Source organism: Psammomys obesus, unplaced genomic scaffold, assembly GCF_907164565.1.
Source record: "Psammomys obesus unplaced genomic scaffold, mPsaObe1.curated_primary_1811, whole genome shotgun sequence".
NCBI lineage: Eukaryota > Metazoa > Chordata > Mammalia > Rodentia > Muridae > Psammomys > Psammomys obesus.
In genome coordinates, this window is record NW_026596356.1 from 512,007 (window position 1) to 525,757 (window position 13,751).

General features: G+C 46.4%; 2 protein-coding genes across 3 annotated transcripts; one reads left to right on the forward strand and one right to left on the reverse strand.

The window, feature by feature from the left end:
* Nucleotides 1–179: 179 nt before the first annotated feature.
* Arfip2 (ADP ribosylation factor interacting protein 2) lies at nucleotides 180–4,922 on the reverse strand. 2 transcript variants are annotated; one of them, XM_055597403.1, is made up of 8 exons: nucleotides 4,806–4,922; nucleotides 3,887–3,987; nucleotides 3,572–3,668; nucleotides 2,794–2,912; nucleotides 2,414–2,635; nucleotides 1,718–1,875; nucleotides 1,396–1,570; nucleotides 180–948 (listed from the first exon to the last, which is right to left on the reverse strand). In XM_055597403.1, the coding sequence occupies exons 2-8, from the start codon at nucleotides 3,983–3,985 to the stop codon at nucleotides 793–795; spliced, it is 1,026 nt and encodes a 341-aa protein (XP_055453378.1). In that variant the 5' UTR covers nucleotides 3,986–3,987; nucleotides 4,806–4,922; the 3' UTR covers nucleotides 180–792. The 2 variants fall into 2 exon arrangements, with proteins under 2 accessions (XP_055453378.1, XP_055453379.1); XM_055597404.1 differs by having other exon boundaries at nucleotides 3,887–4,027.
* A 175-nt stretch (nucleotides 4,923–5,097) lies between these two features.
* Timm10b (translocase of inner mitochondrial membrane 10B) lies at nucleotides 5,098–5,899 on the forward strand. Its single transcript, XM_055597461.1, has 3 exons — nucleotides 5,098–5,165; nucleotides 5,306–5,401; nucleotides 5,583–5,899. Exons 1-3 carry the CDS (start codon nucleotides 5,136–5,138, stop codon nucleotides 5,757–5,759), a joined length of 303 nt encoding a protein of 100 aa, XP_055453436.1. The 5' UTR covers nucleotides 5,098–5,135; the 3' UTR covers nucleotides 5,760–5,899.
* Nucleotides 5,900–13,751: the final 7,852 nt, after the last annotated feature.

A 13,751-nucleotide genomic window follows, 5' to 3' on the forward strand; every position in this document is an offset into this window, starting at 1 on the left:
ACCCTATGCTCTTCAGACCCATAGCTGTCTTGGCTCTAAAGAGGAATGAGGGGGATCAGGCCCTCAGCAGCTTCTGAAACTTAGCCACAGCTCTTCTAAATTCTTAAAAATTGGATGGTTACTGGAAATTTCTTACCGTCCACCCTCCTCTAGTCCCCCACAAATTGACCTCACTGGGCCTGCTTTTACGAAAGGTTTATTCCTAGTGCTAGAACCCAGTCTTCTGGGGCTCTAAGCACAATTCAACTGGGTGGGTGGACCAGGGGAGGGCCCATTCAGATGCAGGGCCATAAATGGGGCTTCCCATTATCCCCACCCCTTTGGTCCCAGTTCCCTTCTCTGTAATGGTCACAAATCGAGGAGGGACAAAGGGTATTGGAGGCAACACTACTGGCCCAGGGGAGCCCAGGAAGAGCTGCCATTGGCTGACAGAGCCTTTTGAGGTCCTGTCTTTGGTCAGGGGCACAGCCCAAGAGCTGGGGATAGGCCTGAGGAGTGAATGCCATTGGCCAGGGAGTGTTTTGTCATAGCCTTTGGCTGTGGAGTGAAAGGAAAGAATCTGAGAATGAAGCTCAGTGGCCAGGAAGATAAAGGACAGGGCAGCAGCTCCTGGGCCTACAGGCCCTCTTCAGACCACAGCAGTGCGGGCAAAGCTGTTGTCAGACCCCAGCCGGGAAAGGGGAGCCCAAGCCAGCAAGTAGGTGGCAAAGGACGGCCCATGTCCAATCTCCTCCACCCTGGGGTTGCCCCGCCCTGTGTCTTTCTTGATAGCCAAGTTGGGCTGGAAGCCTCTCACTGCTCTTCTAACCAGGAAGGCTTCTCGGCTCCTGGAGGCCGCAGCTTGATGTTGAACTGCTGCAGGGTCTGCTCCAGCTGTTTCTGGTTCCCAGCGAAGTAGGCGGACACCGCGTTGTGGAAGAGCAGCAGCTGTTTGTGCATCACCTTGATCTAGGGGCCCGGCAAGGTCAGCTAAGCCTGGACTCAAGCACCCCTCTTGAGGGGCAATGAGCCTAATCCCAGGCAGACACCAGAGCATGGACTCTGCTGACAGGGCTGTGGGGGTGGGGGCTTTCCAAGAAGTCAAAAGAGAAGGGACACTATGAAGAAAGAAACCTGACTTTATCTGCTGGGTCTTAGGTTCTGGCACCGCAGCCCAGGAGGCAATTTTTTTTTTTTTTTCAGTTATGCTCCTGAGACTAGTAACCAGATCCTCAACAAAAAAGGCTAGTGATGGAGAGGGTAGCCGTGACCTGAAAATGCTCATGTATCAAGGGCCTAGGGAACAACCCACTCTCTGGCCAGGCTGCATCTCCCCACCCAACAATCAGGAGGGCCTGAAAGGAGGGGCACTGTCAGATGGGAAGGTGATTTAGGACCAAGGGAGTAGAGCAGCACCTTGTTTTCTTCCAGGAACTTGAGCTTGATGGCTACATCTCCCCGCAGCTTCTCGTATTTGTCCCGATGGGTCTGGAACGTGGCCTGGGCACTCTCAAGTCGAGCACGCGTCCCTGCATCCCGGGGGCCTAGGCTCAGCTCCTCTAAGTCTGTCCGGTAGGCATCATATTCCAGCCTGGGAAGGGGGTGATAAAGGCTGGTCTCCACCTCTTCATTCACACACAGAACTCCTCTCCTTTCTCAATGTGTATGCCCCTAAATGTTTCAATTTTCACCCCCGCCAGCCAACTTCCCAAACCTTGGGCTTTGTCAGTGCCCACACCTGGCGGCCTCATACTGTTTGACAGTCATGAGTGTGTCTTCCATGGTCTTGGTGACCAGTGTGTTGATACTAGAGACAAAGAAGTTCACAGCCCCTAGCAGCGTCTCCCCATTCTTGCACAGCAGCTTCTGCGTCTCCGCATTATAGCCAAATTCCTCCTAAGGGCAGAAGGGAGGCACAGGCCTTGAGTAACAGTCCTTACCTGACTGGAGCTGTAGAGCCCTTCATTTCCCTCCATCCCAAAGAAGAAGCAGCCATCAAAACTGAAACGACCAGACTGCCTTTAGCCAGGCTCTCTTAGCCACAGTTAGTAAGGTCGCCTTGTGGATGCCTGAGGTAGGAGTGCTGGGGTAGGAGGTCTTAGATGAGTTTACAGGACAGGAACACGGGAAGCTAGTGCAGCAGGCAGGGGGGACTCTGATTAGGCCAAGCACCACAGGCATTCTCGATGACATGGAGAAAGGTTACTTGGGAGGCTGTAATTGGTGAGCCCTCTCCCACAACCCCTCCAACTTCTGGACCTCTGTACAAACCCTTAGGCTGCCTCCATAGGTGAGTGATGCTTGGGGCAGGACTGGGCACCACCCTGAGGGATTCTCCCTGGGGGCTGCAGGAGGGAGGGAGGGAGGCTGAGGAATGCCTGCCTGGAAGGGCCAGGGCCCAGTTCCCCCACCCTCTTCATTTTGGCTGAGGCACCTGAAGCTCTGGGGACTTCTGGCTGAGGTCAGCAAAGGCATCACCTAGTGCATGCTGGGTCTGCAACAGGCTGTAGAGGTGGGCTGTCAGTGCCCGGCCCAGCTGCAGGACACTTTCATACTTGCGCTTCGTCTCACGCAGCAACTCAATCTGCAGCTCTAGCTCCAAGTCCACAGTCCGGGAGCCTCGGCCAAATCTCTCTGATAACAGTTGCTTTGTGCACTGATTGGGAAGTGGGAGGGAGGGGAGGTCAGAAATCTAAACCTCACCCCAACCCCAATAAGTAACTACTCCAGCACTCCCATCCTTAGTCATAGCAAAGATCCAGGGAAAGGGAAAAGGTCCCATGGAGTTTCTGAGGAGAGGCCCTTGAATCTTACCTTATATGTGTTGATGCCCCATTTCTTGACGATGTCAAACTTTTCTCCAGCGATGCCCCGGGCCACCTCATCACCAGGGCCAGAAGGTGAGGTGCTGTGAGATGGATGGCGGCCAGATCCTAAAGGACCAAGTTCTCTGACACTAGTTTCTCTCAGATACAACCAGACACTTCTGTGGCCCCACTTCCCTCCCAGCACATGAAATGATCTCTCTGAAGAAGGAAAATCTAGACAGACAACTGCATTCTTCTGGTCAATGGGGGAACAAGGACTTGTGTGCTGACAATCAAGTCAACTCAATGTACATATTTGGCATTTTTGGGGTAGGGTAGGAGTGTTGTTGGTGTATACGGGACGAGGAGACAGGAGCAAACATGATGAGTGAGACTGGCAGGGTCAAAGATGGTGGCACTGAAAACAGGGAAGTTGGATGGTATTTCCAGGTGGAATTCTTGGAAGAGTCTAAAATGAAACTCTGAGAAGCCTTACAAAGTTCCAAATCAGCCGTAAGCTCCAGAGCTCTCATAACCTAAAGGTCTTGACCTGGCTCAGGTGGTGGCGGCAGAGAGGAAAAGACAAATGAGATATCTCATATGGCAAATGGGAACCAGACGGGCAGCTCTGGGAGCTGCTCCGGCACTGGACGGTCTATGGATTTCACAACAGCAGTTCTCAAGCTCTCCAGTCCATAAATCAAGCTTTCCTATATGTGTCCTATGTGCCTCCCAACTGTCCTAATGGCATCCCCACTCAAGACCCCTGTCTCTATCACTCATACCTGTGGGGATAAGTCCGTCACCAGAGCCCCCGTAGCCACCAGACACTATGCTAGTTTCATTGAGGTTGGGTCCTGACACCATCACCTGCTGGAGGTCCTATAGGCCAGAGAAGAGGGAACACAGAGGGGGCGGTGGTAAAGAAAACATTTTGGGGATGGAGAGAGTGCATAATAAAGTCTGTACAGAACCATAATGAAGATTTGAAAAGTATGAAGGGATCTAGTTAAATAAAGTCTAATGGGATGAGAGAAAGTAAAATGTCTATAAGTCAGGATTGCTAAATTGAAATAATTAGAAGAATCAAACAGAAGCACCTGCTCCAGCCCATCGTCTTCAGGAAGCTGCCCAGCTTCACCATTTCCATGGATGGGAATCTCCATCGTGGCTGCCTTCCCTAGGATCCCGTCCGTCATGGCTAGGGAAGGGACTGGAGTCAAGATTTCCACCCCAGCACACTGTGAAGCCCAACACAGATAATTCTGGAAACTGGCCAGCACTCCAGCACAAGGAGGCCCTCCTTGTGTTCTCAGAGATCTCAGAGGTTGTTCTAGGGCTTGCGTGTCCCTGGGCATCAACCACCACTGCTTTCCTTGAGTGTGTGCATGTCTTCCCTTCTAACCACATTATTGCTACAGATGCGTGCATCCCAGAGCCTCGAGTGTCTTCTCACAATCCCCAACCTCGCCTCTAGTAGCCATGCACGCATTCAGCCAGTCAGCAAACATTCAGTGAGTGCCCACTACGTGTGAAATACTGAGGCAGTAGGATTACAGCCGTGAGGACCAGCGGGAAGATCTGTGCGCTCTGGGAACTTAACCCTGCACAGCATGTTTACCAGGAAGCAAAACCCTTTCCTAGGCGCAGATGCTCACTTGCCGCTCAAGCATGCTCTGCAATCCCGGTCTTTCACAGCCTTTGGTGTTCCTTCTCCTCTTCCTTAAGACGGTCTCTCCTTTCTCCACCACATGCACCTGCCTCCCTCAGGCCCTCCCCACCAGGCCTTAGTTGAAGCAGTTGTTGAATGTTCCTGGTGTCGGGTGAGAGCCTCTCTTTCCGAGGACACAAGCAATCCCTTCCAACGTCAGTTTATGCCTCCCAGATGTGAGAGGCTCCCCCACCCCCATACACCTGGGCATCAGGTGTGTCCTCATCCTTGCCAAGGGCTCAGGGCATCTTGCCCCCCGTACAGGTTCCTGCGTTCAACTTCCCTTCGTCCAAGTATGTCCTTCTCACCTGAGCCGGGCCGCTCTTCCCCTCAGGGCGCGAGGCCCGGACCGCGGGGGGACCTCGGGTTCCAGTTCCCGTCGCGATCCGAGCAGCAGGTCAGAGATTTGGCGGAAGTGACGTACTCTCCGGGCAGAAGAAGCCGGCCACGTCGCAGAGGAAAAGGGCGGAGGTGACGTTTGGCAGCCGTGGGCAGAGCTCTCCTGAAGCCACGCCTTCAAGCTCTTGGGCGGGGTGGAGTAGCAAGCGTTTACTTCCGGGGCGACTCGGAACTTTCTTCCCCCCCCCCCCCCCCCGTGGTGCGGACGGAAGTGACGTGACCCTCACGCCCTGGGCGTGATGGAGCAGCAGCAGCAGCAACTGAGAAACGTGAGCGATAGCTAAGTTGCCCTCGGGTTTAAAGGCTCGGTTGAAGCCGGGGTTATACGCAAGAGCCCCCAAAGGGGGAGGCGGGCTGCGCACCCCGGGAAGCCGCGGCGGTGGTGAAGCCTTGGTCCCTTTTCTCTTAGTTGCGAGACTTCCTGTTGGTCTACAACCGAATGACAGAACTGTGCTTCCAGCGCTGTGTGCCCAGCCTGCACCACCGAACTCTGGACACTGAGGAGGTGGAAACTGGGGCGGGGGGGGGGGGGGGCAGAGTTGACAATAACGTGACGTGACAGCCCTCGCCCCTCCACTTTTTCCCTCTCTCTTCCTTGACCTCACCCCTAGAGGAGACCCAGAAAGGAGGAGGAGGGTTTGCCAGGGCCCCTTTTGGTTTCTACTTGTGTCCGTTCTTCCTTCCAGGAGGCCTGTCTGCACAGCTGTGCTGGAAAACTCATCCATTCTAATCACCGCCTCATGGCTGCTTACGTCCACCTCATGCCCGCCCTAGTCCAGCGCCGCATCGCGGACTATGAGGCTGCCTCGGCCGTGCCAGGTGTTCCAGCAGAACAGCCCAGAGACTCACCATCAGGCAGCTAGCCTTCCTGGCCCTAGGAGAGAAGGTGCTTGGGTAGTTCCCTCTATGGACCTTGGGCTTGTCGAAATTTGTACAGAGAGCTTGAGCCTGAAATGGTACTGTTGCTCCTTTTCTTGGAGCCAATAAACCCGTTTTCACGCTGGTTGATTTTCTGGACGGGAGCTTTTGTCCATTAATTGGTACCATTCTTCATTCTGTCATTAGTGCCTATATACTACCCTTGGCAGTTGAGAAACTGCCTTCTTTATGTAGAACTCAGCATTCCCACATCCCCCAGCAAAAAGCAGGGATTATGGGTATAGTTTTAAGAATGGAAATAGCAATGGGAAATTGGTTCCAAAAAGAGAGCTCCTTGAGTCTAACTCAAGTACCTGATTATACATTGGCTCATAACTCTTTGTTTGCTTGCTTGCTTGTTTTTATGAGCTGTCATACCAAAAGAAAATTTTTGAATGTATGTAGGGTAACAAGGCAAATATCAAACAATAAAAGGAGGAAGAAAACAGTACCACCATAGGCTTTAGCCACTGATTCCTAGGAGGTCAGTGACAACAGAAAAAAAAAAAAAGCCTCTAAGAATTCGGGAATGGGGATGTTGTCTAGAATTTCAAACATTTCTTCAGTTTACTGTCATTATTTCCTGCCTTTGTGAAATTAGCAATAAAGACTTTATACAAAGAAGAGCTTTCTTCTTGTCTTTAGGGTCAGTCAGGTAGTCAAATCTCAAGTAGAGAAACCTAAGGGAGAGTTTGATGGTATTAGAGGGAGATTTTTCAGTATAATCTGTGTGACCCCCTAATGTTTCCTTAGTGTTTCACTGCTTATCTAGAATCTCCTAATCCCAGCTCTCTACCCTCCACCTTACATTATTCTCACTGATGCATGCCAGCCTCTCCAATTTCATTACCACCTCACCGTAGGGTTCACATCTATATTCACGATTCCTCTTTTCTGGGTGATGCCATTTACATGACTTCGTTCCCAGTGTGGGGCTGGAGAAGGAATGAGGATGGCATGTACCACCGTGTGGGGCTTCAAGAATAATGACAACATGCAGGGAAAGCAACAGTATGGGCTCTGCATTTGTTATTTACAGAGGTTTAAGTTCAAGACTTGTGTATGCCAGGCAGGAACTTGAACAACTGGGTCACCCATTTCTTCTTCACTTCTTCCCTTTCATTTTTCACAGAGGAATTAAACCAACCATTCATAAAGCAGATTTTTTTCCCCCACCTGCAGGTCAGAAATAATGCATTTTATTTTTTATTTTCGAGATGGGGTCTGGAAATCATGATAACTAAGGACAGCCTTGGAACTCCTGATCCTCCTGCCTCTACCTCCCAAGTGTTGACCAAAAACTTGAAAATCTTAGTGGACTGTGTATTAAAATGCAGATCTTGCACCAAGCCTTGTCGTGCATACCTGTAGTGCTGGCACTTAACAGGAAAGAATTGTGCAGTTGAAGGCGTGTGCGGTACCCAGACCCCATCAGTAAAATGCAGCTGGGACACTGAGCCCATATTTGTTCCACAGCAGTTATCGTCTCAAAGTCATGTCTATTGAGTACTGTGTATAAACTTATCATACTTACTCATTTTTAATTGCAAAACTAGGAAGTATTATTTCTATTAAACAGGTAAAGAAGCAAGAATCCAGAATGTAGGGCAGCTTTGTCTTACACACACTTCTTGAAAAACAGATTCTAGTCACTGCTTTCTTTTTCTTTTTCTTTTCTCCTTTTCCTTTTAGGTGGTTTTGATGTGGGGCCCATTGGCCTTAAACTTGTGATCCTCCTGTCTCAGCCTCCCAGGTACTAGGATTACAGATACGAGCTACAACTGGTTTTATTCTTTAGAAAGATAAAAGTTGCCGACCAGGAGCTTCCCTATAGAGTGACCTCCTGTCTATATGATAAAATTCATTCCTTGACAAGTATAAATGTAAGTAAAGCAGCTTGGGAACTTCTTAATTCCCAAAAACAGGAAGGTGAAGATCCAGGATCCTGCTGCTAGGAGAGTCTCTACATCAGCATCTATCTGTTCCTGTCAATGATCGTCTGTTTCCTTTCTTCCTATGTCACATAATTAGTAATTGCTAGAAAAAGACTAGGAAACAGATCTTCCTGAAGCCCACACTCTGAGCTACCTGAACTTGTTTTGTTTTTGAGATAGCCTCACTATGCCGTCTCAAACCTTGAATTCAAATCCTCTGGCCTTTACTTCTAAGTGCTGGGATCACATGTGCTCCCACACTCAGACTACAGAGCGCTTACACACATCAGCACCTGCACCTTGTCTGCCTTCATTGCAGAAACAAATGTGCCTCATTCTGACCTGTCAGTGTTTTTCTACTTTCAGTCTCCTCTCAAGTTTCTCTCCTTTAACACGTAGGAGAAAACCCATTCCTACTACCCAGTTTCTATAGCTGCTGGTCATTTTCAAGTCTTGTCGTAAAGTAATAGCCATTGGAGTAATGAGAGCAGGGCAGTGTTTGCAAGCACAGCACACAGGGACAGTTTTGCGGGCTTTTCCTTTTCCTTTTTTTTTTTTTTTTTTTTGAGAGGAGAGGACTGTTTCAAGGGATCAAATACAGGATTTTTGTACATGCTAAGAAAGGGCTCCACCACTGACTCACTCCCCAGGCCAGGAGTAAATTTCAACATAGCCTTACCACATCACAAACGGAGGACAGGTGTTGGTGCTGTCATTGTGACTTCAGGACTTTACTGCCTGTTCCTTGGCTCAATATGTTTGTTCTAAAGCTGTTCATCCATGCAGCCTTCTCACTGTTTTGATATTCAAATGTACTTTTCCCCCCTTTCCTCTACATAGCTCCTATACTTCCTGTTTACCGCTTAATGCTTTGGTGTTTATACAGACAATTTGATTGGTAGTTAAGATCATTTAATTCCTTGACCCATTTTATTGTGTCTTGGCTATTATCATCATTCTAAACCACTCAGTCTTCAGAGTACTATTACTAAAACAGCAAAATACTACTTAATTTTATTCACTGACCACATTCCTTCTACTTGGTAGTAAGTCACTGTCCCTACCGTCACTTGATTTTGCTGTAGCTTTCCCATTGTTTCTTTTCTCACTAGCACTTGTCTTTAGATTCCTAGCCCGTTTAAACTCCAGTAATTTCTCTCCTATAGCTGAACTTTTTGTGCCTTGCCCCCTTATGAAGCATTTTGTGTCTGCATTTGAACAACTAAATGCTACTCAAGGGGATCACTGTAGAGCATATTTATGCCACTTTGAATCTCAGCTCTCACCATCTCATTGATGACTGTGTGTGTGTGTGTGTGTGTGTGTGTGTGTGTGTGTGTGTGTGTGTTTGAGCAGGCCATCACCCTGTAGCCCTGGCTGGCCTGGAACTTCAAAGATCGTCCTCCTTTTTTCTCTCAGGTACTGAGATTTTACGTCAATGTTTGTACCCCTCTTAGCCCCTTACTCTTTTCTTTCTGTAGGCCATACCGTCCTTCCATAAGAAAAAGTAGAAGCTATTGTAGGTAACATCTGGTCCCTGTTGCTGACTGGCCCATCAGTGCCATTCCCTTTCCCTTTAAATAGTGAGAAACACTCTCATCTAATGCCAGTGCCCATTCCTGGACTTTGAATCCTAGTCTTTTCCTTCTTGAGTGCTTCCAACTTCTTGCTTATTGTTGTCAGTTTCTAAATACGCTAAGGTCTCCACTGTTCAAATAGTTATACCTAGTTATCATCCTACTCTTAACACTTTACAGCTATATCTCAGACACATTTGTGTCCACCTTGCAAGCCATTCTCTATTCCCATTCCATAAGCTAGCACATTTTGAGTTCTACTGAAAGAGTGCTTACTAAGACCACCTGAATGATAGCCTTATCTGTAGATCCATTATTTCCTGGTCCTCTGTATTTCATCTCCTAGTGACATTTGATTATATAGTAGTTAGTTCCTTATTGACATTCCATCCATCAATCTCTTGATTTCACACTTGGATTTTACTCCTGTTTCTTTAACTGTGGTGTCCTAATCTTTGTAGTGGGCTCACCCTTTTCATAGCTTTTACTAGGTCATGTTCTGTCGAGTTTCTCTAGGATTGCTCCATTCTCCCACTTTGGGTTTTAGGTACTGATGACTCCCAGATCTTTAAGCTACATCTTCACTTGTCTCAAAAACATCCCAAACCAACTTTTTTTTCTTAAAAACTTAGCTGTTATGCCTGGTATTTATCTAGTTTCAGAAGCTAGAAACCTAAGTACATCCTTCTGATCCTCTTACTTAATTGCCATTTTACATTTCTACATACCTCTTGATTCTGTTTCTTTGCATCTTGACTATGATCTTCCAGTGGGGATATTACAGTGCTGCTTTTCCCTATGCCTAGTGTGTGTGTGTGCATGTGTCTGTGTGTGTGCACACAATCTACGTGTATTTAATGTACAATGTAAGGGTTCGTGCAGACATAATTTTAAAAGAAAGAACACCACAGCTTAGAAATCAAGGAAAAGATAGATAATCTAAGAACAGAGACACAAAAGAGAAGCTGGACAGCTTGCATCAGGGCTCTTGATTGGAGACCTGCTTTGACCTTGCAGATACTTCTTTATCTTAAAAAGCTTCCCTCCAAGGTGTAGTGCTTATTCTAGGAGGAAATTACTTCCCAACAGCATCGTAGCCTCTGGAATTCTACACTATAGAAACAAACTGCCATGCCCAACTGGACATTTATCTTTTTATCCCAAAACTCACTGCATAGTTTCTTCTAACACTGTATGGTCAGTCATCACCCAAAGTCCCTTTTATAGCATTTACTCTTTCAATTTGTAGGTCCTATAATTCTGTGTAAATATTTAATACTTTAGCTCCTTTTTATCAGCAGCTTAATTGAACTTCCATCAGTTCATGATGCAGAGGACAGATCCCTTTTGATTAGCTGGAACCCAGTTCAGTTAATGATAGCAAAGAGTCAAAACAGCAGCTTACCAAGTTTTTATTTCTTTCAAGTAAAAAACCTAGTCCAAAGCTCATGTGGTGGCTTCACAATCGTCAGAGACACGGGCTGCCAGGCTGCTTCTCAGTTTTCTGACAGCTTGTCGGGGGTCTTCCCTTCATCCCTGTGGCCCAAGGTGGAGCCTTCTTCATCACGTAAACCTTTCAAGGAACAGAGTGGAGCAGTTTGTTGGCAAGGGGTATGTCTTCTTCCTTTAAGGACACGTACTGGAAGTCACACGTTAAAAAGTTCTCATGTGGCCCGAACTTGTTATAAAAGAGGCAGGGACTGTAAGCTCTATTCTTACCAGTCATTTGCCAACTAAATTAGGGGTTCTCTTTTGAAGAAAGAGGGACTTGACCTTAGATCTACCAATTCATTTTCCAGACTAGCCAACTGCAAAACAAAATACAAATAACTACTCATTAGCTTATTGGTTTTTGTGACATCAGACTCAGCATCACAACTGGGGCTTTGTTTGAACATGTCCCACATGACCTCTCTAGACTCGTTTTAAGCCTCTTCAGGTTTTTTTTTTCCTTATGCTCCTATTAGAAGACATGTTATTTATGGTTCTTGAATGCATTTTTCTGATTCTCATTCTGTCTTTGCTTTTCTAGGTAGAAGTGACACTATGTATTCACATACAAATCTGATGTTATCTTAAGACCTGAAGTTTAGGAGGGATGGGCTACAATAAGGCTGTAAAGTGAATAAAAAAATAAAGAAAGAAACTTCTTTCCAGGAGTCATAACTGACAGGTTGTAAGCACCTCCCTTTCGTGGGGCATATGGTGAGGTGATAATATTCAATAAACCGAACTGATAATAAAAAAGACATGAAGATTTAAAAAAAATGAGAGATGCAGTAGTTGTTCTCTTGGGACTTAATGTGTAAAGGTCAATACAAGAAAAGTAAGTACAACTCTGGTGAGTTTTATATAGAAGAGGTGTATCTTGTCATGGGAAATACACTAGTATAAATGTACTTCTTTATGGGATCAGAATCTTCCCTAAAGAAGTAGCTTGTTCTGCATTCATTTGTGTGTCTGTGTGTGTGTGTGTGTGTGTGTGAGCACACATGTATGCAGTTTGCATTCATTTGTGTGTCTGTGTGTGTGTGTGTGAGCACACATGTATGCAGTTTGCATTCATTTGTGTGTGTGTGTGTGTGTGTGTGTGTGTGTGTGAGCACACATGTATGCAGTGCTTTGGAAGCCAGGTCCCCTGGAGCTGGAGTCACGTGCAGATGTGAGCTTCTTCACATGGGTTCTGGGAGTCAAACTATGGTTCTCCAAAATAGCAAGTGCTCTTCACTACTGAGCCATCTCTTCAGCCTCCTGAAGAAGTGACTGCGAGTTCTTACATTGTATTTATTTTCCGTGCATACATATGTGTGGACACAAGTGTCAAAATGCAGCACAAACCTCCACACGTGTGAAACAAGTTCAACCTCCCTTTATTACACACACACACACACACCTGGAGAACCCTGCTTTAAATAAATAAAAAATGAAACAGGAGGTGAGTTCAAGGTCAGCCTGGTCTATAGACTGAGTTCCAGGACAACCAGGACTGTCTTAGAAAAAGAAAGGTGGTAAAGTTTTATTTTGGGGTTTGTTTTGTTTTGTTTGTTGGTTGGTTTTGGGTTTTTGAAACAGGTTTCTCTGTGTAGCCTTGGCTGTCCTGGATTTGTTTATAGATGAGGCTAGCCTGGAATTCACAGAGTGAATGAGCCTCCCCGAGTGCTGGCTCATTGTAAAGTTGTTATTTGAGAATAAAGAATAAAACAAAATGGTGATGAGTAGTTATAGGAAGTTTGAAATAGTCTTATACAGAAAAGGGAATTAACTGATAACATAAACATAGTTAGATTTTAGGTAGTATTAAGGTCACATCAGGAATTACTGAACAGAATTCCTATTTTTGCCTCTCTGGAAAAACTGTTGTGTTAAAGTGTAAACTTATTGACCAACTTGGGGATTTCCCATAAGAAGAGTTGGTTGCCTATGCCTTTTTTTGTTCCCTCCCTGAACCCTATTATGTTTTATTCACATCAATTATATCAGGTATCTATTTTCTATGAGACTAAATATTTTATACACATAACATCATTTAATCTCAAAACTGCCATAAGAAGTGGACACTATTTTCTTCATTTAAAAAAAAAAAAATGAAACCAAGTGGTAAAATCGGGATTTCAACTTAGGCATTCTGATCCCAGAACCAATCCTACTGATTAATATTGTTATACATTGGTGCATTTGTTTTATAATCATCTATTCATGGAATTTTTTTGTTTGTTTTCAAGACAGGGTTTCTCGGTGGAACCTTGGCTGTCCTGGATTCACTCTGTAAAACAGGCTGGCCTTGAACTCACATCAATCTGCCTGCTTCTGCCTCCCTGAGTACTGGGATTAAAGGCATATGCCACACCTGGCTCTACTCATGGTATTTAGCATTAAGGACTGGGGATAGAGCAAGAGAAAATAAAAACAATTAGAATCTCTGCCACTATTTGTTTTCCTCCCTTCTCGGATAGAAAGGTATCCTGGGAATTGGGAGTCCTGGAACCACAGCTCTGAGGTGGGACAGTGTCCCAATGGAAAGGTATGCTGAGACACGGGAGCCCAAGAACAGCAGAGCTCTAAAAGGAAGGCTTCTCACAAGAGACACTATTGATCCGTGGCTGAGCTGGAGGGCTACAGTGTTAAAGGCTCTACTTGACTACTCTTCTTCAGCTCCCAGGGGAGGGTGTCCCAGCTGATCTGAGAGGCTCAGGAGCCTCAGCCCCTCTCCACTTCTTTGGGTCCTTCCTTCTTTACTTCTTCCAATGAGAGTCACACCAGGCAGCAAATCTCATAAAAGATTTATTGGGAGAGAGGGTTTGGGGGGGGGGGACCAATCTAGAGGTGGCTCCCGGGAGAAGACAGCAGGGAACTGAACAGTAGGCAGCGCTTATGAAGGAGTGTGTGTGTGTGTGTGTGTGTGTGTGTGTGTGTGTGTGTGTGTGTG